This window comes from Hylobates moloch, unplaced genomic scaffold, assembly GCF_009828535.3.
Source record: "Hylobates moloch isolate HMO894 unplaced genomic scaffold, HMol_V3 SCAFFOLD_9, whole genome shotgun sequence".
In the NCBI taxonomy this organism is placed as follows: domain Eukaryota; kingdom Metazoa; phylum Chordata; class Mammalia; order Primates; family Hylobatidae; genus Hylobates; species Hylobates moloch.
In genome coordinates this window covers 51,991,183-52,019,043 of record NW_026652284.1, presented here as the reverse complement: position 1 = coordinate 52,019,043, position 27,861 = coordinate 51,991,183, and the positions used below count along the sequence as shown (strand labels likewise).

General features: G+C 41.6%; 1 protein-coding gene and 1 non-coding gene across 11 annotated transcripts in view; both read left to right on the top strand.

The window, feature by feature from the left end:
- SPIDR (scaffold protein involved in DNA repair) overlaps positions 1–27,861 on the top strand; it is a 527,842-nt gene that overhangs the window by 434,579 nt on the left and 65,402 nt on the right. Inside the window, exon 1 of one of the 10 annotated variants that reach the window (XM_032759837.2) lies at positions 7,725–7,783. The exons of the other annotated variants lie outside the window; for them this stretch is intronic. Within the exon in view, the coding sequence (XP_032615728.1) occupies positions 7,725–7,783 (59 nt within the window). Of the gene's footprint in view, positions 1–7,724; positions 7,784–27,861 lie in introns of those variants that run through there. 10 annotated transcript variants of the gene reach the window in all.
- On the top strand, positions 21,927–22,033 carry LOC116814078 (U6 spliceosomal RNA). The gene has a single exon (XR_004371163.1). It is a non-coding gene; the product is annotated as a U6 spliceosomal RNA (small nuclear RNA).

Here is a 27,861-nt window from a genome sequence, read left to right as displayed (position 1 = left end):
TGTTTTTTCCCCATCTTTGTGGTTTTATCTACTTTTTGTCTTTGATGATGGTGATGTACAGATGGGTTTTTGGTGTGGATGTCCTTTCTGTTTGTTAGTTTTCCTTCTACCAGACAGGACCCTCAGCTGCAGGTCTGTTGGAGTTTACTAGAGGTCCACTCCAGACCCTGTTTGGCTGGGTGTCAGCAGCGGTGGCTGCAGAACAGCGGATTTTCGTGAGACCACAAATTCAGCTGTCTGATAGTTCCTCTGGAAGTTTTGTCTCAGAGGAGTACCTGGCCGAGTGAGGTGTCAGTCTGTCCCTACTTGGGGGGTGCCTCCCAGTTAGGCTGCTCAGGGGTGAGGGACCCACTTTAGGAGGCAGTCTGTCCGTTCTCAGATCTCCAGCTGCGTGCTGGGAGAACCACTACTCTCTTCAAAGCTGTCAGTCAGACAGGGACATTTAAGTCTGTGGAGGTTCCTGCTGACTTTTTGTTTGTCTGTGCCCTGCCCCCAGAGGTGGAGCCTACAGAGGCAGGCAGGCCTCCTTGAGCTGTGGTGGGCTCCACCCAGTTCGAGCTTCCTGGCTGCTTTGTTTACCTAAGCAAGCCTGGGCAATGGCGGACACCCCTCCCCCAGCCTCGCTGCCGCCTTGCAGCTTGATCTCAGACTGCTGTGCTAGCAATCAGCGAGACTCCGTGGGCATAGGACCCTCCGAGCCAGGTGCGGGACACAGTCTAGGAGTGTGCTGTTTTCCAGGCCCGTTGGAAAAGCGCAGTATTAGGGTGGGACTGACCCGATATTCCAGGTGCCGTCTGTTACCCCTTTCTTTGACTAGGAAAGGGAACTCCCTGACCCCTTGCGCTTCCCGAGTGAGGCAATGCCTGCCCCTGCTTCGGCTCACGCACAGTGCGCTTCACCGACTGTCCTGCACCCACTGTTTGGCACTCCCTAGTGAGATGAAACCGGTACCTCAAGCAGAAATGCAGAAATCATCCGTCTTCTGTGTCGCTGGGGCTGGGAGCTGGAGACCGGAGCTGTTCCTATTCGGCCATCTTGGCTCCACCCCCCGGAGGGCTGCTATTTTTACGTGAGACTCAAGGAAAGCCTCACTAAGAAGGTAATACTTGAATGGAGATGGGTGAGTAAGTCACGTAAATGTGTAGGGAGAGCATCTCAGCAGGGAGATCTGGTACTTGAGGATGCAAGAAGGGATCCGTTTGGCATGTTTGGAATGACAAGGAGGCCAGTGTTTCTGTGCATCACATACATGAAGGTCAAAGAGGTAGAAAGGGTAGGGTTGGGACTCTGATCATGAGGAAGTCTAGAAAGCCATGATAATAAGGCCTTTGGATTTTATTCCACATGTGATACAAAGCCATTAGAAATTCTGGAACCCCTGTAGAAGTGATTCTAAATGACTATGTGAGAAGCAAGAGAGTCTGAGTCCTCCATTAGGACAAGCTGGTGGATAAAGACTTGGTGCAGAACTGGAGATATCCAAGAGGTAGAAAGGTAATTCAACTTAGCACTCTGAATGATTGGATGTGGGAGGTGGAGAAAAGGGAGGGATCCAGAAGGATTCTAAGGTTTGGGCAACAAGATGAATGGTGATACCATTAAATGAGACAGAAAATTCAGGAGGGAGAACAGAGTTGGAGAGAGCTGAGATGATGGTTTTAAACATGTTGAGTTTGTTGAGGGACCTGTGAGTCACAAATACCAAAAGGGAGAAAAGTAAAATGAACCCTGTCATGTTTGATCAGAATTAGGGTAGTATAAACTCGTACTTTTCAAGATGGATGGGTGAATGAACAGAAGTCAGTGTGTGTGTATGTGAGAGGGTGTATGTGTGCACACACTTCCCAGCTCTACTAAGAGGCTCTGGGACAGTGATAACGTCGGTAGCAATGAGCACACCTAGTGTCAGATAGTAGCTTCTGAATACCTGAAGGGAATTGGCAAAGTGGCTGATTCCGGGTTTGGATGAGATAAAATACAAGATGAGCCTTGAAATCTTGTTATGTTAGAAAGTAAGAATGTTCTCAAAGAATGATGGGGACATCAAAAAGAAAAAGGACACCGAAGCTAGCCTGAAAGAGTCCCCAACTAGCCTAATCTGGGGCAATTCATGCATCAAAATAAGGGATAGTTATGGATTATAAACCATTCAGTAAGACTCCATGAGTCACACTGATATAAAAACAAATGAAAAATAATTTAAGAAAATGAACGGATTGGAAAATTGATAAGGAATAGGATATTAGATGGTTTCGCAGTATCTCCTACACAATGTTTTTTAACTTCAAAAGGAAGAAGAGTAACTTATAGTTGAGAAGCCTGACAGACATCATCTTAAGTTTTAAAAAGTGAACATCATCAGTATTGGGACAAATTAAAATAATGTAATTATTTTAATACACAGAATGTAATTAGAAGCCAGCCCAGGATGCACACCTATAGTCCCAGCCACTCAGGACACTGAGGTGAGAGGATCACTGGAGCCCAGGAGTTTGAGGTTGTAGTGCACAAGGATCATTCCTGTGAATAGCCACTATACTCTAGCCTAGGCAGCATAGAAAGAGCCTGTCTTAAGAAAAAGTGGAAAGAATGCAAAAAAAAAAAAAAACACACACAGCATCACTTCTGTGTTATTTTTACCAATGATACATCAACTGAATCTCACAATGAGAAGAAATCAGACAAACCCAAAATGAGGGTTCATACTCTACAGAATACCTGAACTGTTTCCTTCCAAAATGTCAGGGTTATGAAAGTCAAGGAAAGACTGAGGAACCATTCCAGACTGCAGAGTATTAAGAGACATGACAACTAAATGCAGCCCGATTCTGAACTATCTCCTTTTGCTATACAGGACATTACCAGGGCAATGGGTGAAACATGAGTGGGTAGGAAGATTAGGTGGAGGGAAGATCAAGATTCATGTCCTCCTCTTATGGCTGTAGAGCGGTTATATGGGAAAAAGTCCTTATTTGTAGGAAAAACACACAAAAGTATTTGGGAATGAAGGGGTATCATGTCAGGAAGTTACCCTCAAATAATTCAGGGGAAAAAAACATGATTTTTACTGTATTTCAAACTTTTTAGTAAATTTGAGATTTAAAACTTTTTAAAGGGATGGTTTGACATATACAGGTCAATAAATATGATACATCACATTAACAAATTAAAAAAACAAAAATCATAGGATCATTTTAATAGATGCAGAAAAAGCATTCAATAAAATCCAGCATCCCTTTATGGTAAAAACTCTCCACAAACCTGGCATAGAAGGGACACACCTCACAGTAATAAAAACCGTATATGACGAACCCACAGCCAACATCATACTGAGTGGGGAAAAGCTGAAAGCATCTCCCTTGATAACTGGAACAAGACAAGGATGCCCACTGTCACCCTTCTATTCAACATAGTACTGGGAGTGCTAGCCAGAACAATCAGGCTACAGAATTAAAGGGCACCCAGATTGGAAAAGAGGAAGTCAAACTGTTACTGTTTGCCACTGATAGGATTGTATACCTAGAAAACCCTAAAGACTCCTCCAAAAGACATCTAGATTTGATAAACAAATTCAGCAGAGTCTTAGAGTACAAAATCAATGTACAAAAATCAGTAGCACTGCTATACACCAACAATGACCAAGCTGGGAATCAAATCAAGAACCCAGTCTTTCTTACAATAGCTGCAAAAATTAAAATAAAATACTTAGGAATATACTTAACCAAGGAGGTGAAAGATAAAGAGAACCACAAAACACTGCTGGAAATGATCATAGATGACAGAAACAAATGTAAACACGTCTCATCTCATGGATTGGAAGAATGACTATCATGAAAATGGTCGTGCTGCCCAAAGCAACCTACAGATTTAATGCAATTCCTATCAAAGTACCAACATCATTTTTCACAGAATTAGAAAAAAGTCCTAAAATTCATAGGCACCAAAAAAGAGCCTGAATAGCCAAAGTAATAGTAAGCAAAAAGAATAAACCTGGAGGTGTCACGTTACCTGACTTCAAATTATACTATAAGGCTATAGTTACCAAAACAGCATGGTGCTGATATAAAAGTAGAAACACAGACCGCTGGAAAAGAATAGAGAGCCCAAGAAATAAGGCCAAATACTTACAATTAATGGATCTTCAACAAAGCATATAAAAACATAGATTAGGGGAAGGACACCCTATTTAATCAATGGTGATGGGAAAACTGAAAAGCCACATGGAGAAGAATGAAACTGGATCCTCATCTCTCACCTTATACAAAATAAACTCAAGATGGATCAAATACTTAAATCTAAGACCTGAAACCATAAAAATTCTAGAAGATAACCCAGGAAAAACTCTCCTGGACATCCCCTAAGCAAAAACTTCATGGCTAAGAACCCAAAAGCAATTACAACAAAGACAAAAATAAATAAATGGGACCTAATTAAGAAGCTTCTGCACAGCAACAGAAATAATCATCAAACAGACAACTCACAGAATGAGAGAAAATATTTGTAAACTATGCATCTGACAAAGTACTAATATCTAGAATCTACAAAGAACTCAAGCAAATCAGCAAGGAAAAAAGACAAGTAATCCCATCAAAAAGTAGGCAAATGACATGAATAGATATTTCTTAAAAGATGATTTACAAATGGCCAAAAAACATAAAAAAATGCTCAACATCACTAATTATCAGGGATATCCAAATTAAAACCACAGTGAGATAGCACCTTACCCCCTCAAGAATGGACATTATTTTGAAAGTTAAAAAACAATAGATACTGGAACGGACGTGGTGAACGGGGAACACTTATACACTACTGGTGGGAATGTAAATTAGTACAGGTCTATGGAAAACAGTATGGAGATTCCTTAAAGAGCTAAAAGTAGATCTACCATTTGATTCAACATTCCCACTGCTGGGTATCTACACAAAGGAAAGTAAATCATTATATAAAAAAAAGACACCTATACACATATATTTATTGCAGCACAATTCACAATTACAAAGATAGGGAACCAACCTAAGTGACCATCCATCACACAATGAGTAGATAAAGAAAAATCACTATACACACCATGGAATACTTCTCAGCCATAAAAAAAGAACAAAATAATGGCTTTTGCAGCAACTTGGATGGAGCTGGAGGCCATTATTCTAAATGAAGTAACTCAGGAATGGAAAACCAAATACTGTATGTTCTCACTTATAAATGGGAGCTAAGCTGCCAGCACACAGAGGCATACAAAGTGATATAATGGACTACAGAGACTTAGATGGGGGAGAGTGGGAGAGGGTGAAGAATAAAAATCTACATATTGGGTACACTGTACACTACTCGGGTGATGGGTGCACTAAAACCTCAAAATCTCAGACTTCAACACTATACAATTCATCTGTGTAAACAAAAATCACTTGTACCCCCAAAAGCTATTGAAATTTTTAAAAAATGAATAGGGTCAGAAATTAAATAAATAAAAACTTTTTTAAATGATCAGAAAAGTGAGTAGGAGGCAATCAAATGGAAATGTGAGGCCCACACTTTCTCAAAGGTTGGCAGGGAGGTTGGCAGGAAAGAGAGAGTGGCATACGCTCCCAGCAGAGACTGCACTGAGCATTTGGAGCCAGTGTGTAGAGAGGGAAGAGATACACCTAGGCTAGGTGGTGAGCACTGCAAAGCAAAGTCCTAGAGGCTGTGTTTTGCTGGGCGCCCAGGTCCAGTGGAAAGAGCAGGCTGGGCAGGCAGCAGGAGGATGTCAGCTGGGCGCAGCAGGAGGATGTCAGCTGGGCACGGCAGGCAGTTCCAAGGTGGGCGGGCTGGAAACAAAACTAATTCCTATCTGGGAACCTTCCTTCTCTCTGAGAAATAGAGTTGTCTTCTAAAAGTGGCCATTGTCTGCTGTCTTAAGTACAGTAAACTGAATATGGTTCGTCTTCAAATTTGAAATTACTTCACTGAAAAATGTATCAAAACAATTTAATATTTCTCAGTGATACTGTTCCTAAAACAGGTTTTCTTAGGATTGCAGAATTTACAGAATTACCATTGATATTTGAAAAAGAAGAAAGCCTTGTATGTATGCATTTGCCAAGGCAGTTTGATTTTTTATTTGGTAGGGTCAGAGCAGGTAGAACATGTATGCATACTTCACAAAAAACAGGTGATTTATAAGCCATTGCATTAGACAGGACTGGTTTCCAAGCCAGTCAGTCAGCTTAGAATGTGAAACCCTGATTCAGAAGCGAATCACCTAAGGATGATTCAGCACTGTGTTTCCTGTTGTGCTAGTAGGCCCACTACAGTAGTGGTTTACCCCTACCTCACCCAGTTCATTAGACTCTAATCTAGTCCCACACTGGAACTACAGAGCCTGAAGACTATATAAGCAACTGTCTTCTCATTCTCCTTAGACTGTCCATGACTGATGCCACTCACCAGGCACAGGAGGGATGCTAATCCATTCCATGGAGTGGAACCTCAGGGTTTACAGGCTGTATTCCCTCCAAGAACCCTGCCTCTGAAAGCCTGTGTGACTCTTGTGTGGGCCAACATGCCCTTTGATGGCCCAATGGAAGCTGTAGGACACTAACTTACCCATGGCACCACCAAAACCTGCATCCCCAGGCCCGTGTCTTGTTCCTTACTCTATACCCAGTTACAAACCCTTGGCCTCTCAGGTTTCAGTGATGAATAGGCATGGGAAAGTAGGAATACCAAATGGCCTCATTTGATAGTCGATTGGGGAATGCATGAGAGAAAATAAGACCACAGTGTGCCCAGGGATGCTAAGCTGATGGCACATTTTGAGCAATAAACTTTCTTTTTTTTGAGACGGGGTCTCGCTCTTTCGCCCAGCCCAGAGTGCAGTGGCGCAATCTCGGCTCACTGCAAGCTCTGCCTCCTGGGTTCACGCCATTCTCCTGCCTCAGCCCCCCGAGTAGCTGGGACTACAGGCGCCCGCCACTGCACCCAGCTAATTTTTTGTATTTTTAGTAGAGACGGGGTTTCACCGTGTTAACCAGGATGGTCTCGATCTCCTGACCTCGTGATCCGCCCGCCTCGGCCTCCCAAAGTGCTGGGATTACAGGCGTGAGCCACCGCGCCCGACCTGAGCAATAAACTTTCTTAGTGTAGATCCCTCCTTCCGCACTCTCTTTTTCCTTCATTGTTCTTGTGCTAATTTACAACTTCACTAAGTTCTTCGTTTCCCACTTGTATACTTTGTAGCAATATATGTTTTGGTTTGTGAACTACCTCGTATTGTCCCCAAGGGCAGGAACTATGTCTTATGTCCCTTTTCCCCAGGAAGGCTGAATAAATGCCTGATTAACTCAACTTGCTGTAACAAACATATATTATCTATAATGCATAAGTCTCTGAGCTAAGAGCTCTGACAGGTACATACAGAATAAGAAATAAGATTCCTGCCTTCAAGAAACTTCCAGGAGAGAGAAAAGAGCTCCTCAAGTTATTATAATACATAGTAAATGTGATAAGAACTAAAAGACAAAAAAAAAAAACACTTTTAATGCAAAGGAAAAAAAGGAAAAAGAATTGTTTACACTATGGGAATAAGAGAAGTCTTCATATAAGAGATGGAGTTTCAGTTTGACTTTGAAAAATGATACTTAGATGAGTGGGAATGGCAAGGACTATCAGATTCCATGAGGGGAACAGGCAGGAGCCAAGACAGATAGGGGCGTGGTAGCATCTTGATCTTCTTAGGCCCCACCATGTGTGTACCAAGAGGCATGCAGGAGCCATTGGGATACTCCCAAAGTTCTCTGGCCAGGTGAGTGACATGATTAACTCTATTCGATAAGAAGGAGCACTGTAGCAGCAACCTGCAGGAGGGGTTAGAAGAAAGGAAAGAACGGGTTAAGAGACAGGTTGGGAAGCACCTGCCTAATCCATGTAGGTGGCAGGAAGGGCCACAAGCAGGACAAGACCATGACAATGGGGATGAGGAGGAGAATATTAAAAAGGTGATGCGGAGAGGGAAAATAGACAGGTTACAGCAACTGGATGTGAAAGGAAATAGAGTACTCCCAGGTTTTGAGACTCAGTGACTGGGAGAACAGTGGGGCATTTTTCAAGAGGGATCTCTGCATAATGATGGTAAAGTAACAGATCTAGAGAAAGAGAATACTGGCCAGTTACATTAGCTCTGTATTCATTGGCCTAAATAAATGCAGCAGTGATTTTATTCTGTGTACCCTAGGAAATATAGATGCAATCATATAACTCTTTGCCAGTGATAAACGAAAACTCTGGTTGATCTTCTTGAGGTTTAGACTTTTTTCTTTCTTAAAGACCTACACTCATATAAGACATTATCTTTTAATATGACTGGCATGATATATACGTTCTTTTTTTTTAATACTTTAAGTTTTAGGGTACATGTGCACAACGTGCAGGTTTGTTACATATGTATACATATGCCATGTTGGTGTGCTGCACCTAGTAACTCGTCATTTAGCATTAGGTATATCTCCTAATGCTATCCCTCCCCCCTCCCCCCACCCGACAACAGGCCCCAGTGTGTGATGTTCCCCTTCCTGTGTCCATGTGTTCTCATTGTTCAATTCCCACCTATGAGTGAGAACATGCAGTGTTTGGTTTTCTGTCCCTGTGATAGTTTGCTGAGATGGTTTCCAGCTTCATCCATGTACCTACATGGACATGAACTCATCCTTTTTTATGGCTGCATAGTATGCCATGGTGTATATGTGCCACATTTTCTTAATCCAGTCATTGTTGGACATTTGGGTTGGTTCCAAGTCTTTGCTATTGTGAATGGTGCTGCAATAAACATACGTGTGCATGTGTCTTTATAGCAGCATGATTTATAATCCTTTGGGTATATACCCAGTAATAGGATTGCTGGGTCAAATGGTATCTCTAGTTCTAGATCCCTCAGGAATCGCCACCCTGACTTCCACAACGGTTGAACTAGTCCACAGTCCCACCAACAGTGTAAAAGTGTTCCTATTTCTCCACATCCTCTCCAGCACCGGTTGTTTCCTAACTTTTTAATGATGGCCATTCTAACTGGTGTGAGATGGTATCTCATTGTGGTTTTGATTTGCATTTCTCTGATGGCCAGTGATGATGAGCATTTTTTCATGTGTCTTTCGGCTGCATAAATGTCTTCTTTTGAGAAGTGTCTGTTCATGTACTTCACCCACTTTTTGATGGGGTTGTTTTTTCTTTTCTTTTTTTTTTTTTTTTTTTTCTGAGACAGAGTCTCGCTCTGTCGCCCAGGCTGGAGTGCAGTGGCGCAATCTCGGCTCACTGCAAGCTCCGCCTCCCGGGTTCACGCCATTCTCCTGCCGCAGCCTCTCCAAGTAGCTGGGACTACAGGTGCCCGCCACCACGCCCGGCTAATTTTTTTTTGTATTTTTAGTAGAGACGGGGTTTCATCGTGGTCTCGATCTCCTGACCTCGTGATCTGCCCGCCTCGGCCTCCCAAAGTGCTGGGATTACAAGCGTGAGCCACCGCACCTGGCCTTGTTTTTTTCTTGTAAATTTGTTTGAGTTCATTGTAGATTCTGGATATTAGCCCTTTGTCAGATGAGTAGATTGCAAAAATGTTCTCCCATTCTGTAGGTTGTCTGTTCACTCTGATGGTAGTTTCTTTTGCTGTGCAGAAGCTCTTTAGTTTAATTAGATCCCATTTGTCAATTTTGGCTTCTATTGCCATTGCTTTTGGTGTTTTAGACATGAAGTCCTTGCCCATGCCTATGTCCTGAATGGTATTGCCTAGGTTTTCTTCTAGGGTTTTTATGGTTTTAGGTCTAACATTTAAATCTTTAAAGATATGTATGTTCTTAAAAAGACATAATACCTTACATTTTTGGTCCATTGATTTTTGACATGGGTGTCAGGCAATTCAATGGAGAAAGAAGAGTCATTCCAATCAGTGGTTTTGGAATGACTAGGTATCCACATATAAAAGAATTAAGGTGGACCCCTGCCTCATACCATACACAAAAATTACTGCAAAATGAATCACAGACCTAATGTAAGAACTAAATTTCTCAGAAGATAGTGTAGGACTGTATCTTCCTAACCTTACATATTAGGCAATGGTTTCTTAGATGTGACACCAAAATCATAAACAACAAAAGAAAAATACATAAATGAGACTTCATGAAAATTAAAAACTTTAACGTCTCAAAAAACAAATTTGCAAATCACTAATCTGATAGGGGACTTGTATCCAGAATATGTAAAGAACACTTACTAACTCAACAGTAAAAAGATACCCAAATAAAAGATGGTCAAAAAATTTAAATAGACATTTATTCAAAGATATGCAAATGGACAGTAAGCACATGATGATCAACATCATTAGATACTAGGGAAATGCAAGTGAAAACCACAATGAGATACCACTTCACAGTCACTAGGATGGCAATAATAAAAAGAAGGACAATACCAAGTGTGGATAAATCCAGATGTGGAGAAGTTGGAATCTTTGCACACTACTAGTGAGAATGCAAAATGTTGCAGCCATTTTGAGAAACAGTCTGGCAGTTCCCCCAAAAAGTTAAACATGGAATTACCATATAACCCAGAATTTTCACTCCTAGGTATATACTCTTGAGAATTGAAAACATATGTCCATGTAACTTCTACAGAATCGCTCCATATCAACATTTCTCATAACGCAAAAATGTCAAAACAACTGCAATGTCTGTCAGCTGACAGAAGATAAATAAATGTGATATATCCATGTAATGGAATATCATTCAGCAGCAAAAAGGAATGAAACACTGATCCATGCTATAACATGAGTGAACCTAGAAAACATCATGCTAAGTGAAAAGAAGCTAGACATAGAAGGCCACATATCATATGAGTCCATTTATGTGAAATAACTAGAACAGGCAAATCCATACAGGCAGAAATCCAATCAATTGTTGCCAGGGACTCAGGGGAGGGGAGAATAGGAGTAATAATGGATGGAGGTTTCCTTTTGGGATGATAAAAATATCCGGGAATTAGATAGTGCTGATGGTTGCAGAACATTGCGAATGTACTTAATGCCACTGTGGTACACTTTAAAAGGATTAAAATGGTAAATTTTATGTTATGTGTATTTTGCTACAATATAAACAGGTCCATTCTATGGTATGTGAATTATACCTCAGTAAAGCTGTTATAAAAATAAAAGGCATAATAGCTTGTTTTAATTACCAGGGAATTGTGCTGAGGAAAAAAAAATCCAATCCCAAAAATTGTATACTGGATGATTCAATTTTTATAACATTTTTGAAATGGCAAAAATTTTAGAAGAGAGGACGGATGAATGTTTTTCTGATGTTAGTCATGAGGGTTGGGAGATGGAAGGAGGTGGGTTATTAAAGGGCAACCTTAGGGACCCTTATGGTGATGGAACTGTTCAATATTTTGACTGTGGTAGAAGGTACAGGATCCTACACAGGTGATAAAACTGTATCCAACTAAATATGTGACACACATACAAGTAAAACAGTGGCAGGTTTTATCAATGTCAGTATCCTAGTTTTGATATTGTACTATTGTCTACTAGTACATATAGTTTATACTATTGGGGTAACTGGGTAAAGTGTACAGGGGTTCTCTCTGTGGTATTTCTTAGGACTGCATGTGACTCTACAATTAACTCAATAAAAATTTCAATTAATAAAAAGGCAGGCTCGAAGCAATGGCTCTTGCCTCCAATCCCAGCACTTTGGGAAGCCAAGGCAGGAAGATCCCTTGAGCCCATGAGTTCCAGACCAGCCTGAGCAATATAGCGAGACCCCATTTCTACAAAAAATTTAAAGATTTAGCTGGACACGGTAGCACAGGCCTTAGTCCCAGCTGTTTGGGAGACTGCAGTGGAATGATCACTTGAGCCCAGGAGGTTGAGGCTGCACTGAGCCATGATCCTGCCACTGCACTCCAGCCTGGGCAATAGATTGAGACCCTGTCTCGAAAAAGAAAAGGCAAAAGAGGTATCTTTGAAAACTTGTTCCATGGGTAAATGTCTATCGAATTATACAACGTCTTGGCTGGGTGCCGTGGCTTACACCTGTAATCCCAGCACTTTGGGAGGCCGAGGCAGGTGGATCACCTGAGGTCGGAAGTTCGAGACCAGCCTGACCAACGTGGAGAAACCCTGTCTCTACTAAAAATGCAAAATCAGCTGGGCGTAGTGGCACATGCTTGTAGTCCCAGCTACTCGGGAGTCTGAGGCAGGAGAATCGCTTGAAGTCGGGAGGCAGAGGTTGCAGTGAGCCGAGACCCACCGCCATTGCACTCTAGCCTGGGCAACTCCATCTCAAAAAAAAAAAAAATAGTTCGATATTCACCGGTAATAAACAAGTCCAGACTGGCATCAGTTGTGTCAGCGGTTTTATTTGTGTCTTCCTTAAAGACCAAGCTTGCAGCAGGGTATTGTTGTTGTTGTTATTCTCAGCAGCACAATGTTTTTCTAAAATAAAGATGGTGTGTGAGTATGGAAAAGGCCTTTCTCGGCCAGACTTGGCTTACGCCTGTAATCCCAGCACTTTGGGAGGTCGAGGCCGGTGGATCGCCTGAGGTCAGGAGTTCGAGACCAGCCTGGCCAACATAGTGAAACCGCATCTCTACTAAAAATACAAAAAACTAGCTGGGTGTGGTGGCAGGCGCCTGTAATCCCAGCTACTCAGGAGGCTAAGGCAGGAGAATCGCTTGGACCGGCGTGGTGGAGATTGCAGTGAGCCAAGATCGTGTGATTGCACTCCAGCCTGATCAACGAGAGCAAAACTCCATCTCCAAAAAAAAAAAAAGAAAAGACCCTTCTCAGCTGGGCACAGTGGCTCACACTTTAATCCCAGCACGTTGGGAGGCTGAGGCTGGTGGATCACTTGAGCCCAGGAGTTTGAGACCAGCCTGGGCAACATGGCCTAGCCCTGTCTCTACCAAAAATACAGAAATTAGCTGGGCGAGGTGGTGAGTGCGCCTGTGGTCCCAGCTACTCTGGAGGCTGAGGTGGGAGGACCAGTTGAGCCCAGGAGGTGAGGCTGCAGGGAGCCGAGATGACAGCACGGTACTCCAGCCTGGGAGACAGAGGGAGGGTGGCCTTGTCTCAGAAGAGAAAAAAGCCTGAGGTTTTTTTTCCCTCTTCTTTGGGTTAAGTCACTTTTAGCAAAGTAAGATTGTTATTCCTTTCGGTTTATTGATATTTAAAAGTTTACATGTCACATTTTTATTTCAGCAAAGAGAAAATATGATTTTTAAATGAATAAAAAAACACATTTCTGTGCAGTAGAAGTCGTGCTAACATCTCATGTTAAAAAGATAAACAACAGGATTAACTGTTTACTTTGGGAGCGCAGAGGCTGGTTGTTTTTGAGAAGAAGAACACAATGTCCTGCTGTCTCTGGTTTCCCGGCCGTCCTCCCAGGCGTCTACGGGAGTGGGCGAGGCCCCCGCCCCCAATGCGTCCCCGCCCCCACCCCGCCCCGCCCTCGCTCTGGCCTCTCTCGCCCCCGCCTTTTCTCAGTGGCTCCCTTGCGCTCAGGTTCCAGCCCTCATCTCTCCCCATGCTCCCTTTTTTTCTCTCTCTCTTATCACTTCATCCTCTGATTTCTTCTGGTTTTTTTTCCTTGGGTTGAAGCTTCGTAAGAGATTATAAAGTGGAGGGCAGGTCTTTGTTGATCTTTAGAGGCTGCTTAAGTTGACAGTGACCTAGAATGAAACAGCCGGGCCTGACTCCGATTCCGGGAATTCTTGGTGGACTGCTAAGAACTGCTCCCATAACTCACGTAAACATCCCACATAGCCACTTAATCTGCCCTCTCAGCACATGCGTGCGCAGGCACACACGTTTGCTGTGCTCTCGCTGTCCTTCATTCGTGTAGCTATGAAACTGAGCCAGTGAATGAAAGAAAGGGAAAACACGTAGCTTTGGAAAGGAGGAAGGGACATTTAAAACTTTTAAAAGAGAAATTAAATTGTACTCCCACAACTTCCCCTACAAAATTAAGAGTTTTATTTTTTTATTCCTCGTGATTTGTTCTGTTGCCTTTACAGATAAACAAGACGTATTTTTACAGTTTTTGAAATATTCTTTAATTGGCATAATGGACATTAAGTTGGTAAGAAAAGGAAAAAAATTCTTAAAGACAAATACTCACTTCATAATGGACTTTTATACTTCCAACGTGAACAAGGAACCTCTTATCTGTATTATTTTATGTTGCTGGGAATGCGCCGTGGAATGTGGTTTCATTTGGCAACAGTTTTAATCGGGTCTTCCAACATGGTCCAGGCCTCACCCTCATGGCTCAGAAATGCACAGAATCAAAGTCCTGCGGAATGGCTGCTGATGCCTGAAACAGGTGATTCTGCTGCTACCCTGTTCTCCTGGAACCACTTTCTGACTGCTGCCTTGTTTTCCCAGTTGAGAGGGGTGGAGTGTGGGTGGCTAGGGGCAGGGATCTGCTGTAGACATGGTATTCTAATGGTTATGCATTGCTTTACCCACAATGGAGCTTTACTTTACAAAGCAAAACAGCCGTAGCTGAACGATGAAGTCACCATCATGAGGCCGCATCTATGTGAAATGGTATGCCCTGTGCCACTCTCAAGCACCTTCCTGTGAGCCCCTTCCCATAAGATTAGGCCTTTTATAAAAATGCAGACACCTGGCTTCAGGACTTAGGAGAGCTGGCACTTAATGAGAGGAAACCCTATTTTCTTGTCAGTTAACTACATCTGTAACAATGCGCATTTGTCTGATAGATGAAGGAAACCAAGGTTTTGAGTACAGAAGAGATGCAGGCACTTAACTGGGTGTGAAACAAATGCACATAATCTGGATTGTGCAGGTACCCGAACTCCTAGTGTCCGTGTCCATTCGTGTCGCGTGGTGCCTGCTCCCCTGCACCGCCATCTTATAGTCATGAAAGTGGGGGTTATTGGGGTGTGTCTATGGGAGAAGCATTGATCTTAAACATTAAATAAGTGGAATTCACTTGGCAGACTCTTATTCCAAGAAGTTTTGAAGGGCTCTCTGGCTGATGGAATCAGTGCAGTTCTGAGACTCTGATTCTAAACACACATGTCCTACTTCTCTGTGAGATATTTTATCATGGCTGTTCTAAGCACTTATCTAAGTTAATCACTCCTATAGATAGCAGCATCCCCTCACACCAGGTATAAGGGACCCACCAACCATGCTCAGTGCTGCATGGGGCAGAGAAGTCGCCTGCAGCCCAGGCCTTAGCTCAAGATCGCTAGCAGCGGAGAGTGTGGTGTACTGGATGCATACCTTTGCCTTGGCAGTGAGTATTCTATGGCAGGACAGCAAAGGAATGTACTCAACTGCTTCCCAAAGTGGAAGCTCCGTTTTATGAACATTAATCATATAACTTTAAGATGTCAGATCTCTTGAGCTTGCTGTGGCCTGGCTAGCCACTGGTTCCCAGTATTTCGGAGCTTACTAAGGATCGTACTGGTGTCTGCTGGTTGTCTTGCAGAGCACAGCCACATACAGTGAGTGTCTGCTCCTCAACTTAGATGCTGTTGCCTGAGCTGTAGCTGCAGTTGCAGGCTTCTCTATAGATAAACATCTGTTTAACGTTCCTTAAACAAAAATAACTGAAAGGACTTCTAGAGAATATCCCCTTGTCTTATAAAAGGACTCTCAGCCCAGAGAGCTTCTGTGCCTTGTCAATAGCGGCAGAGCCGGGATCCCAATGCTCCTGCCCTCCTGTTTTGAGTCACATTCTCCATAGAGCAGTTTGCCCTCCCAGTTCTGTGTTAGTCAGCCCTGTTCTCACTTGCATCCTGCCTCGAGTCACTTGAGCAGCCTCTGGGTTCTTCCACAGCTCCTTGTTCTCTGAAATGAGGCCCATCCTATGCCTGATGCCGAGGCTGCTCTTCACTCTTCACACCTACTCACCTCCTCCGAACCTCAGGCCAGTGCAGGCGCTCTGTCCTGCATCCCTTACCCACAACTGTGCTCTCCAGTCTCTGCCTTGAAATGTTTCTTGAATGCCTTCTCACATGCTGACAGAAGCCAAAGAGGCAAAGAGGGTGGCAGCATCTGAGGAGTGGGACCAGGCATGGAGGGGAGGGCACCAGGATGGACTCACAAGCCCATGCCTCATCCTGAGGCAGCCACTGTGGGTGTTGACCTAGTGTTACCAGGGTTGCAAGTTTCTCAAGATAACTAGAAAGTTGTATTTTATGTAAAGTATTCCAGTTCTTAATTTTAGTTACTAGTTTCTGAAGACTTTAACACTATATAAACAAAAGAAAACATACTAGCCAATGAGCACTACTTTGCACCTTCACTCCTTCCTCTCAGGCATTTGTCATTGATTAGGGCAGTGGACTCCCACTGGGTCTAAGGAGACTGTCTTAAAGTTCTCTCTTCAAGCAAACTCCCCACAAAACCCTTTCCCTCACCAATGCCATTATTCCCTTCCTTCCAAGAGAAAATAATTTTTATCAAATTTTTAATTTTTTCATAAATAAAAGTTTGATTTTAAATTAAGAATAATGCAAGAAATAGTCTTTCCTCTTATCCCTGCTTTCTCTGCTTTCTCCTATTGCTATGGTCTGAATGTTTGCATCTCCCCCAAAATTCATATGTTGAAATCTTCACCTGCAAGATATTAGGGGGTGGGGCCTTTGGGATTAACATCCTTATAAAAGAGGCCCGAGAGAGTCATTGACCCTTCCGCTGTAGGAGGTTGCTTCAAAAAGACAGCTGTCTATGAGGCAGCAGGCCGTCGCCAGATGCCAAACCTGCTGGTGCCTTGATCTGGGACTTCCCAGCTTCCAGAACTGTGAGCAATACATTTCTATTGTTTATGACCCACCCAGTCTGTGGTATTTTTGTTAGAGCAGCTCAAATGGACTAAGACACCTATCTTGTCTTTCTCTCTTATTATCTTCTAGCCTCCTTCCAGTTTCTCAGCCATGGAAAACCTCTTTCCCATCCTAGGGTTTCATACATGCTGTGCTCTCTATTTTCAGTGTTCTCTCAGCCTTTGCATAACTGGTTGCTTCTCTCTCTTTAGGCTCAGCTTAAAGGTCACCTTCCTTTAAGAAGCCTTCCCTGACGACCCTGACTAGACCATCCCACCACCCCAGTGCTATCTCTCACAGCACTCTATTTCCTTCCTAGCACTCACACAATCTGTAGTTGCACATTTGTGTGTGATTGGTCTCTCTTGCCAAGAAACACAGAGGGCAGGGACTGTTTGACCACTACCCTGTACCTAGCACCTCACAGAGGGCCTATCCAGGAGGCAGTCCTGCTGTATTTAGCACATGAATGGATGGATCATTGATTTACTAGAAACCCTAAGAAGGCCAAGGCACTGTTTTGGAGCACAGTGACAAACCCCCAAGTGTTTTTGTTATTAAGGATCTTGTGACACTTACTTCATGGCTCTGCAGCCCTCCATGCCTCACTGCATGTGTTGCACTTCCATTATCTGACTTGGCAATTTTGTACTTGGCTCATTTCTTGTGTTCAAGCAAATCAAGATGTCTCAAGAAATAACAACTCACACTTAAGTCTACAAATTCAGAATGGATAGTTTCCAAATACTCTCAAGACTTATAAATAAGGGCAAAAGAGCCATTTTGTTTTCTCCCACGACACATGCTAATCATCTAGAGAATCTTTATTTCCAATGGAAATAAATCAAACAAACAGAAGACCAACTTTCAAAATAGCAGAATGAGGACACAGTGGATTCTCTCTCCAAAAAACATTTAGCTGGAAAAAATTATGAAAGACAAGCATTTAAAATCTCTAGAAATTGTCCTAAGGGCATACAGCAAATGGAGAAACATTCTATGAATGGAATCAAAAATAACTACTAAATCTAAGTGAGAACGGCAAGTCTGTGGCCTGTGAGCCATGACCCGCTCCTCCACCATCCAAACTCATTTTATAGAGACTAACCTGCGGCTCTACTCCAGGGAGTCCAGTCAAGAAGATGGTCCCCTCTTCCCCCAGCCCCCAGTGTAGGGTACATTTCACCCTTCATGGCCAGCCTCCAGCATCTCTCATCACCCAGCAAATGAGTCAGGCCAAGAATACGGCCCTGACTGTCCCACTCCAGCTCACCCATAGGTTGGAGGGTTCATGCTAGAGAGGCAAGCCCGGAAGACTAGTGGGGGTAGGTGGGAAGCAGGCAATAGAAACTGCATTTGGAGAGGTCCAGATGTTTGATTTAGCCGACAAAGGTTCAAACCAGCCATTATAACTGTGTTCAAAGAACTAAAGGAAACCATGTCTAAAGAATTAAAGGAACGTATGTTAACAATGTCTAATCAAATAGAGTGTCAATAAAAAGATAAAAACTATGAAAAGAACCAAATAGAAATTCTGGTGTTGAAAAGAACAACCACCAAAGTGAAAAATTCACTAGAAGGGCTCAATAGTAGGTTTGAGACAACAGAACAAAGAATTTGTGGACTTGAAATTAAGATAATGAGGCTGGGCATGGTAGCTCACACCTGTATTCCCAGCATTTTGGGAGGCCAAGGCTAGTGGATCACTTCAGCTCAGGAGTTTGAGACCAGCCTGGGTGACATGGAAAACCCCATCTCTACAAAAAACACACACAAAAAAATTAGCTGGGTATGGTGGACTTGGGAGGCTGCAGTGGAAGCATCACTTGAGCCTGGGAGGTCGAGGCTGCAGTGAGCCAAGATTGTGCCACTGCACTCCAGCCTGAGTGACAGAGTGAGACCCTGTCTCAAAAAAAAAAAAAAAATTAAGATTATGCAATCTGAAAGGGAGAAAAGAATGGAGGAAACGAAAGAGAACCTCATAAAAATGTTGGACATGATTAAGTGCACCAAAATATGTGTAATGAGAGTGCAAGAAAGAGAGGATGATGCCGAAAATATTTGAAGAAATAATGGCTGAGCACTTATCAAATTTGATGCAAAATTTTAGTAAGTTAAAATTTGTAACATATTACATACACCCAGACACCTTAAAGTCAAAATGTTGAAAACCAGAGATAAAGAGAAAATCTTGAAAACAACAAAAGAAACATGACTCATCATGTATTAATACAAGGGAGCCCCAGTGACAGTCCAGCTGACTTCTCATCAGAAACAATGGAGGCCAGAAGGCACTGGGATATATCTTCAAAATGTCAAAAGAAACAAATTACTTAGACCATACTTTCTTTCTGGACTTTAATTCCTGAGGTTAGGTCAGTAGGATTGAACGTTAATTGTTTTATCTTAGCGCACCTTTTCATGTTTATAGAAACCAAAGACCACTGTCGTTCATCTTCATTTTGAAGTATGCTAGCTTTTTACTTGTTTGGACTAGACCTAATTATTACCTACAGAACCCTAATTCTTATATAAAATTTCCTTCAGTCACAGAACTATGAGAAATTAGTTTGTACTATATAAATATGTTATAGCCACTACAAATTAAATAATGTCATACATATCTGTGGAAATGTTAAGACTAGTTGTCATAAGATAGGCGATACATTCTTCTGCATATCACCTGCTAAATACTGCTTATACACAATGTGAGGACCTAAAATCATGTTTTTCTGCATCAGGTGACCACTCAGGGATTCCCTGGCATTCTTGGGTGTAAAATATCATATTATCAAGGAGATTGAACACAGTAGTAATTATGTATGGTTTTGATATGTTAAAATACATTTTAGAAAAAATATTGCTAACATTTTGTTGATAGTGCTAATTTTTGAGAAACACCTATTAATACTCTGTGACTATTAGTGTTGGATAAAACATAAATTTTATGCATTTTTTTATAAAACATAATTTGGAAAAGCTTTTAATTGAAGGCTATTTGAAATAACCTCTTATTTATGCTGTGGTTTCCCTAGTCACTTTAAAAATTCATCACTTTAATTACTGTGTTTGAAAGGTTGATTAACCAATTTTTAAGTATTCATAGTTTTTGGTTCTTCCAGTTCTGTAGGCCTTTAAACTGTGCTGCCCAATAGGGTGGCTACTAGCCACATGTGATTATTTATATTTAAGCTAATTAAAATTAAATAAAATTAAAAATGTAGTTCCTCAGTCACATCAGCCACATCTCAAGTGCTCAGTAGCCACATACGGTTAGTGGCTACCACATTAGACAACATAGACATAGAACATTTATTCCATCCTTGTAGAGAGTTCTCTTAGAACACAGTGCTTTAGACTGATGATCTATTCCTTATTGCTGACTACAGTGGTATATAAATCAATTTCACCTGCACTTGAATTCTTTTTTTTTTTTTTTTTTTTTTTTTTTTTTGTTGTTGTTGAGACGGAGTCTTGCTGTGTCGCCCAGGCTGGAGTGCAGTGGCGCAATCTCGGCTCACTGCAAGCTCCGCCTCCTGGGTTCACGCCATTCTTCTGCCTCAGCCTCTCCGAGTAGCTGGGACTACAGGTGCCCGCCACCACGCCCGGCTAATTTTTTGTATGTTTAGTAGAGACGGGGTTTCACCGTGGTCTCGATCTGCTGACCTCGTGATCCGCCCGCCTCGGCCTCCCAAAGTGCTGGGATTACAAGCGTGAGCCACCGCGCCCGGCCCACCTGCACTTGAATTCTGATGGAGGTTTAGCTCTGGAAATTAGGCTGGTATTTCCCCACTTTTATAAATTTAAAGAGATATTTATATCAAATATGCTTATATATTCATTTCATTTTATTGTTAGTTTGCTTATTTAATGTTGTATGGTTTTTGGGCAAGATAGTAAACCTTTCTGATCTTCAGTATTCTATGTGCTAAATAGGGATAATAATAGCCTAGCTCCTAAGGGCCTTTTGAGGAGAAGAATGCAAATAGAACAGGATCTGGCACTAACTGACTGCTGTCAAGATGATGAACCTCTAACCCACATACACTATGAAAAAAATTAATGTTTGTATTTTAAGCTTCAAATTTGTGGGAGTAATGTGTATAGCAACATTCAATGAATGCAGTAAGAGTTAATAACAAAAACATATATTTAAAAATCCCTATAAAAATTGAAAAATACCTTCTATTGGATCAAAAAAGAAATAATGACAATTTAAAAATATCTACAACTGATAAAAAATAAAAATACTAAATATTAAAATTTATGTGATGTCATTAACTTGATATTTAGAATAAATTTTAGTCAAATTAGCCCAACTTTAAAAAGAAAAAAGGGGCCAGGCGCAGTGGCTCACGCCTGTAATCTCAGCACTTTGGGAGGCCAAGGCAGGCAGATGACCTGAGGTCAGGAGTTGGAGACCAGTGTGGCCAACATGGTGAAACCCCGTCTCTATTAAAACTACAAAAATTAGCCGGGTGTGGTGGTGCACGCCTGTAGTCCCAGCTACTTGGGAGACTGAGGCACAAGAATCGCTTGAACCTGGGAGGCAGAGGTTGCAGTGACCCGAGATCACGCCATTGCACTCCAGCCTGGGCAACAGAGGGAGACTCGGTCTCTAATAAATAAATAAAAATAAACGAAAAGAAGAAAGGACTGGACACAGTGGCTCATGTCGATAATCCCAGCATTTTGAGAGTCCAAGGCAGAAGGATCGCTAGAGGCCAGAAGTTTGAGACCAGCCCAGGCAACATAGCAAGACCTCGTCTCTTCAAAAGGGAAAAAAAAAAAAAGCCAGGCACGGTGGCATGTGCCTGTAGTCCTAGCTACTCAGGAGGCTGAAGTAGGAAGATAGCTTGAGAGAAAGGCTGCAAATTAATGAGCTAACCCTCCAACATAAGAAATAGGAAAGGCATGATAGAATAAGTCCAAAGAAAATGGAAAAAAAGATTATAAATATGAGTAGAAATTAATGACATAAACAGTGACTAAACAAAAGCAAGAAATAATAATCCTGTGGTAAAATTGATAAAGAGAAGATAAATAATAGTAAAAAGGAAAATTGGGGATATCAGTCCCATCAGAGATTGGAAACATAGATTGTGCTCACTTTGGCAGCACGTATACTGTAATTGGAAAGCTACAGAGAAGATTAGCATGGCCCATGGGCAAGGATGACATGCAAATTCATGAAGCATTACATATTTTTAGTAATATTAATAAAACTTGAAAAAAACAAATGTAAGAATACTGTAGCATCTTTATGCTATTAAGTTTGAAAATAGACAAGATGGAAAAATCCCTAGAAAAACATACCAAAATATCTTAAGAAAAAAATTAAAAAGTTAAAATAGTCCAATTATCATTAGAGATGTTGAGCTGGTAGTTTAGAATCTTCTCAGGAAAGAAAACACTAAAGCTAAATGATTTTATTACCTAATTATTTCTAACTGTCAAAACGCAGATTATTTGAGTCATACTTACAATTTTTATCTAAAACTTTCAAAAGAAAAGGTAATCAACTTGTTCTGTGAAGCTGATATAAATGATCTTGATACCAAATGTAGTATGAAAAATAAAATTAAAGGCCAATATCATTAATGGACCTAGAGACAAAAATTCTAAATAAGACATAGCAAATAGGATCTTGGCTTTACATCAAGAGTGAAAAACTACTTTAATACTCAGAAAGAATTTGAAATTGTCATTTGCCACATTAACATGTTAAAGGGGGAAAGCAATTATTTAAATTAATACAGATAGAGCATTTGATAAGATCCAATGTCCATTCATGATTTAAAAAAAAAAAAAAAAAGATTCCTTAGCAAACTAGGACTCCCTAACTGGGTGAAGGATGTCTGCAAAAAAACAAAAATGAAAAACCACCAACAATAAAAGCAAACATGAGCGACTATAAAACATTCAAGACTTTTTCTTTTTTTTTTTTTTTTTTTTTTTTTTTTTTGAGAAGGAGTCTCGCTCTTTCACCCAGGCTGGAGTGCAGTGGCGCAATCTCGGCTCACTGCAGGCTCCGCCCCCTGGGGTTCACACCATTCTCCTGCCTCAGCCTCCCGCGCAGCTGGGACTACAGGCACCCGCCACCTCGCCCGGCTAACTTTTTGTATTTTTAGTAGAGACGGGGTTTCACCGTATTAGCCAGGATGGTCTTGATTTCCTGACCTCGTGATCCGCCCGCCTCGGCCTCCCAAAGTGCTGGGATTACAGGCGTGAGCCACCGCACCCGGCCCAAGACTTTTTCTTTAAAGTTGGAACAAAATAAGGATGCCCAGTCACTGGCTTCTCTTCAGCATTGCCCTGAAGGTCCTAAAAGGCAGCCATAAAAGAAAATAAGAAGCAAAATTGGAATTATGAAATGATTGTATAAAAGTACATTAAAAGGATTACAAATATTAATAAAGTTTAATAAGGTTGATGGATTACAAAACTTCAATATACAAGGCCATTGTATTTCTACACACCAGCAACACACAACAACAAACAAAACACCATTTAAAATAGAATGCAAAACCATAGACAGTCTAGGCGTAGATCTAACAAAACATGTACAAGAGCTATATGGAGAAACTTATAAAATTTTATTATAAAAATTGACCTAAGTACCCCACCAAGAAAAGATTTATCTACCAGTCACTCTGCCATGCCCCAAATCACTGTATCATGTGAATGACTTCAGTGCTCACAACAGCCCTCTGAATTAGATTCTCTTATTTTGTGTTAAAAATGAGTAAGTTCAAGCTCATACAGATAAGCAACTTTTGCAAGATCCAAAGTTATTAACATAATGCTGCCCCCCGGGAAGCCATTTGTGTTCCATTGAATATGATAAAACTTATGGTAAATACCTGGTAGTTCAGGAAAAACAAGTAAGTCATGGGGACACTTTGCTGCTCAGACCTGTCACACTAGCACTGATTTTAGGAGATAGCGTTTCACTAGGCAGAAAGCATTGACAAGTGGGTGGAATTCAATGCAGGCTGCTGATAAGCTGACGCTGGTCTGGGCAGTCTGTGGAATGCCACAGTTCCAATCCAGTTGAACCAGGGAAGTGATGACTCCACCTCGGGCCTGAGCCAGCCTGCCTCTGAGCTGCAGCTGTGTGAGCAAAACAGAGTGGGAGAGCATGTGTGGTGGGTGTGAATACCAGGAGAAGAAGAGTGATAACTCGTCTCTAGGGCAAAAGAATAGACAGAAGCACCCTTCCTTGTTATTTGAGACAAAGGAAGATGTCAAGGCAAACTTAAAGGCAAAGGTAGTTGCCAATTCCATACCTCTCCCTTCTCAACACAATCAAAAATATAGAAACTTTGTATTTGGATCTGTGGGGATTTTTGTATTTGTCTTGACTTTTGCATAGGTTAAAAAAATAACATTTAGGCTGGGCACGGTGACTCACGCCTGTAATCCCAGCACTTTGGGAGGCCAAGGCAGGTGGAACACGAGGTCAAGAGATTGAGACCATCTTGGCCAACATGGTGAAACCCCATCTGTACTAAAAGTACAAAAATTAGCCAGGCATGGTGGCATACGCCTATAGTCCCAGCTAGTCGGGAAGCTGAGGCAGGAGAATTGCTTGAACCCAGGAGGCGGAGGTTGCAGTGAGTCGAGATTACGCCACTGCACTCCAGCCTGGCAACAGAGTGAGACTCTGTTTCAAAAGAATAAATAAATAAATTAAATAAAATAACATTTAAAGCAAAGTCTTGGGGGTATCAGTAGGAGATGACCAGGCTTTAATGTAATCACATGTGGAGGGTTAGGGACCACCATGGGTTGTTCTCTAACAGAAGAGCCTGGAGACTCCTCCTAGGAAATGCATCCTGGTCCTACCTCCAGTTCCCCTACATGTCCTGGTCCCCAAGGCTTGGCCTGCACTTCCCTATTTAGATATGGAATGGAGAAGCAAGTCACGTGAGGAGTTAACCAGGAGGTAAGGAGGCCTTTAAATGGTGTATAGACCAAAAAAAAGACATTATAAATTCAACATCAAAATGTATATTTTTATACCTGCTCTCAGGTAGCATACTGGAAACTAAAAAAGACCTCAGACTTGGAGAGAAGGGAGGGAAACAAAACGTGATTGGATTATGAATGGAAAAATTCGTTCCCATCTAGAAATCTATACCCAGCCAAACTGCCCATAAAGTTTGTGGATCGATTACCAACAACTTTATGAATGGTTTTAAAATTTTTACCTTACACTCTTTTTTCAGGAAACTAGAAGACAGGAACTACTGAATTGAAGAAGTCAATTAAAAGATATGGGTGTAGGAAATAGCAGCTCCAACATAGTAGAGCAGCAAAGGGGAACCCCCAGATTTTGTGCCAAGAGATCCCGGGATGATATTGTGCCCAAGTATAGATGCTGACCCATCCAGATTGGGGCACAGTAGAAGGATCCAGAAGAGCTCTTCAGGGTAGAATACCTGTGAGGTTCAGCATCCTAAGAGAAGATCTTGGTAATTGACTGAGGTTTAGGGTGGATTTTGTGATGAGTACATAAAAAATTAATTTAAAAATTAATATAGGGAGCCAGGTGTGGTGGCATGTGGCTGTAATCCCAGAGCTTTGGGAGCCAAGGTGGGAGGATTGCTTGAGGCCAAGAATTTGAGAACAGCCTGGGCAACATAGCAAGACCCTGTCTCTACAATAAATAAATAAATAAATGTATATCAGAAAAGAAATTATGTTTTATTATATTAAAGCCTATAAATTTCCTTATATGTTGATGTAATCCATATATTTTGACATGTGGTATTTTTATTATCAACTAGGTCAAAATATTGTCTCTTTTCTCTGTGCTTTCCTATTTGACCTCAGAGTTGAAAAAAACGTGAAATTGCCAAATGTAAGAAGATGTTTAAAATATATATTTTTCTTGGTTTCTCATTTAATTATACTTTAGGCAAAGAATGTGTCCTATATGATAAGATACTTTGAAATTCATTGTGACTTGCTTTATGGCCAAGTGTGTAGTGAGAATTAATTAATTAGAGAGAGAGAGAGAATCCGTGTCACCCCTGCTGGGGTACACTGACCAGATCATAGCTTACTGTAGCTCCCAACTACTTGGCTTAGGTTGTCTTCCTGCCTCAGCCTCCTGAGTAGTTGGGACTACAGGCACACACCACTATGCCCAGTTTATTTATTTATTTATTTATTTATTTATTTATTTATTTTTAATTTTTATTTTTCTTGAGACGGAGTCTTGCTCTGTCCCCCAGGCTAGAGTGCAGCGGTGCGGTCTCGGCTCACTGCAAGCTCTACCTCCCGGGTTCATGCCATTCTCCTGTCTCAGCCTCCCAAGTAGCTGGGACTACAGGCGCCCGCCACCACGACCGGCTAATTTTTTTGTATTTTTAGTGGAGAGGGGTTTCACCGTGTTAGCCAGGATGGTCTCAATCTCCTGACCTCATGATCCGCCTGCCTCAGCCTCCCAAAGTGCTGGGATTACAGGCATGAGCCACTGTGCCCAGCCAATAATACTTTCTTAAAATCCATTTTGCTTACCATCAAAACCACCTTTTCGGCTTTCTTTTGATTAATATTTGCCAGGAACATTTTTTTCTGTCCTTTTACTTTGAACCTTTCTGTGCTTTGGAAGGTTTTCTGTCACCAGTTTATTGGAAGACATTTTTTCTTCCTTCAAACAACATGACAAATTCTGTCTTAGACATGTTTAAATCATTTTTGTTATATTTCTAATATGCAAGGACTTTATCCTTTCACATATCACTTTATATTTTCTTGGCCATGTAATGTTTTTTCTTTATGTTTTCCTTTTTGTTTTCCTATATTTCTCATTCCATTTTTTTTCCTCTAGTGATTAGGAGGTTATATTCCCTGTTTCTGTTCTTTGGTGATTATCCTTGAAATTGTACCACATACACTACACTTAAGTTAATATCTTAACTCCAGGCTTAGAGTGATATGAGGACTTGGGAACATTTGAGCTCCAGTCACTGCCCGTTTGATTTCATTGCTATCCGTTTTCAGTTTTTCAGCTCTACACCTTTAATATTATTGATTGTGTTGTTATTCTATCCTGTGTTTATTTTGGGTTGTTTGCATTTTTGCTCATTAGTCTTTCTTGTATCTCAGGCCTTTATTCCACGATAATTTCCTTATTCCTAGAGTACATAATTTAGAAATCATTTTATTTGTTTTTTGAGACAGGGTCTCGCTCTGCCACCCAGGCCGGAGTGCAGTGGCACAGTCGTAGCTCACTGCAACCCTCAAACTCTTGGGCTCGAGGGATCCTCCTGCCTTAGCCTTCTGAGTACCTGAGACCACAACCGTGGGCCACCATACCCGGCTAATTTTTTTATTTATTGTAGAAACAGGGTCTCACTTTGTTGCTGATCTCGAACTCCTAGGCTCAAGTGATCCTCTCGCCTCAGCCTCCCAAAGTGCTGGGATTACAGGTGTCAACCACTGCACCTGGTCTAGAAATCATTTTAGTAATTAGTAAATTAGTAAATACGTCAGGTTCTGTAGTTAGAAAATGCTCCTAGTTTTTCTTTGTCTAAAAATGTCCCAGGCCAGGCGGGGTGGCTCACGCCTGTAATCCCAACACTTTGGGAGGCCGAGGCAGGCAGATCACTTGAGGTCAGGAATTCGAGACCAGCCTGCCCAACATGGAGAAACCCCATCTCTACTAAAAATACAAAAATTAGCCAGGTGCGGCAGTGGGCTCCTGTAATCACAGCTACTCAGGAGGCTGAGGCAAGAGAACCACTTGAACACGGGAGATGGAGGTTGTGGTGAGCTGAGATCGCTCCACTGCACCCCAGCCTGAGCAGCAGAGCAAGACTCCATCTCTAAATAAATAAATAAATAAATAAATAAATAAATAAATAAATAAGTCCTTATTTTACCATCATTCTTGAAAGGAGTTTTGCTGATACAGTTCTGAGATGGCTTTCAGAATTCTGAAAATATTCCTTGTCTTCTGGTTTCATTCATTGCTCTTTAGAAGGTTGATTTAAGTCAAATTTGTATTCCTTTGCAGATGTACTG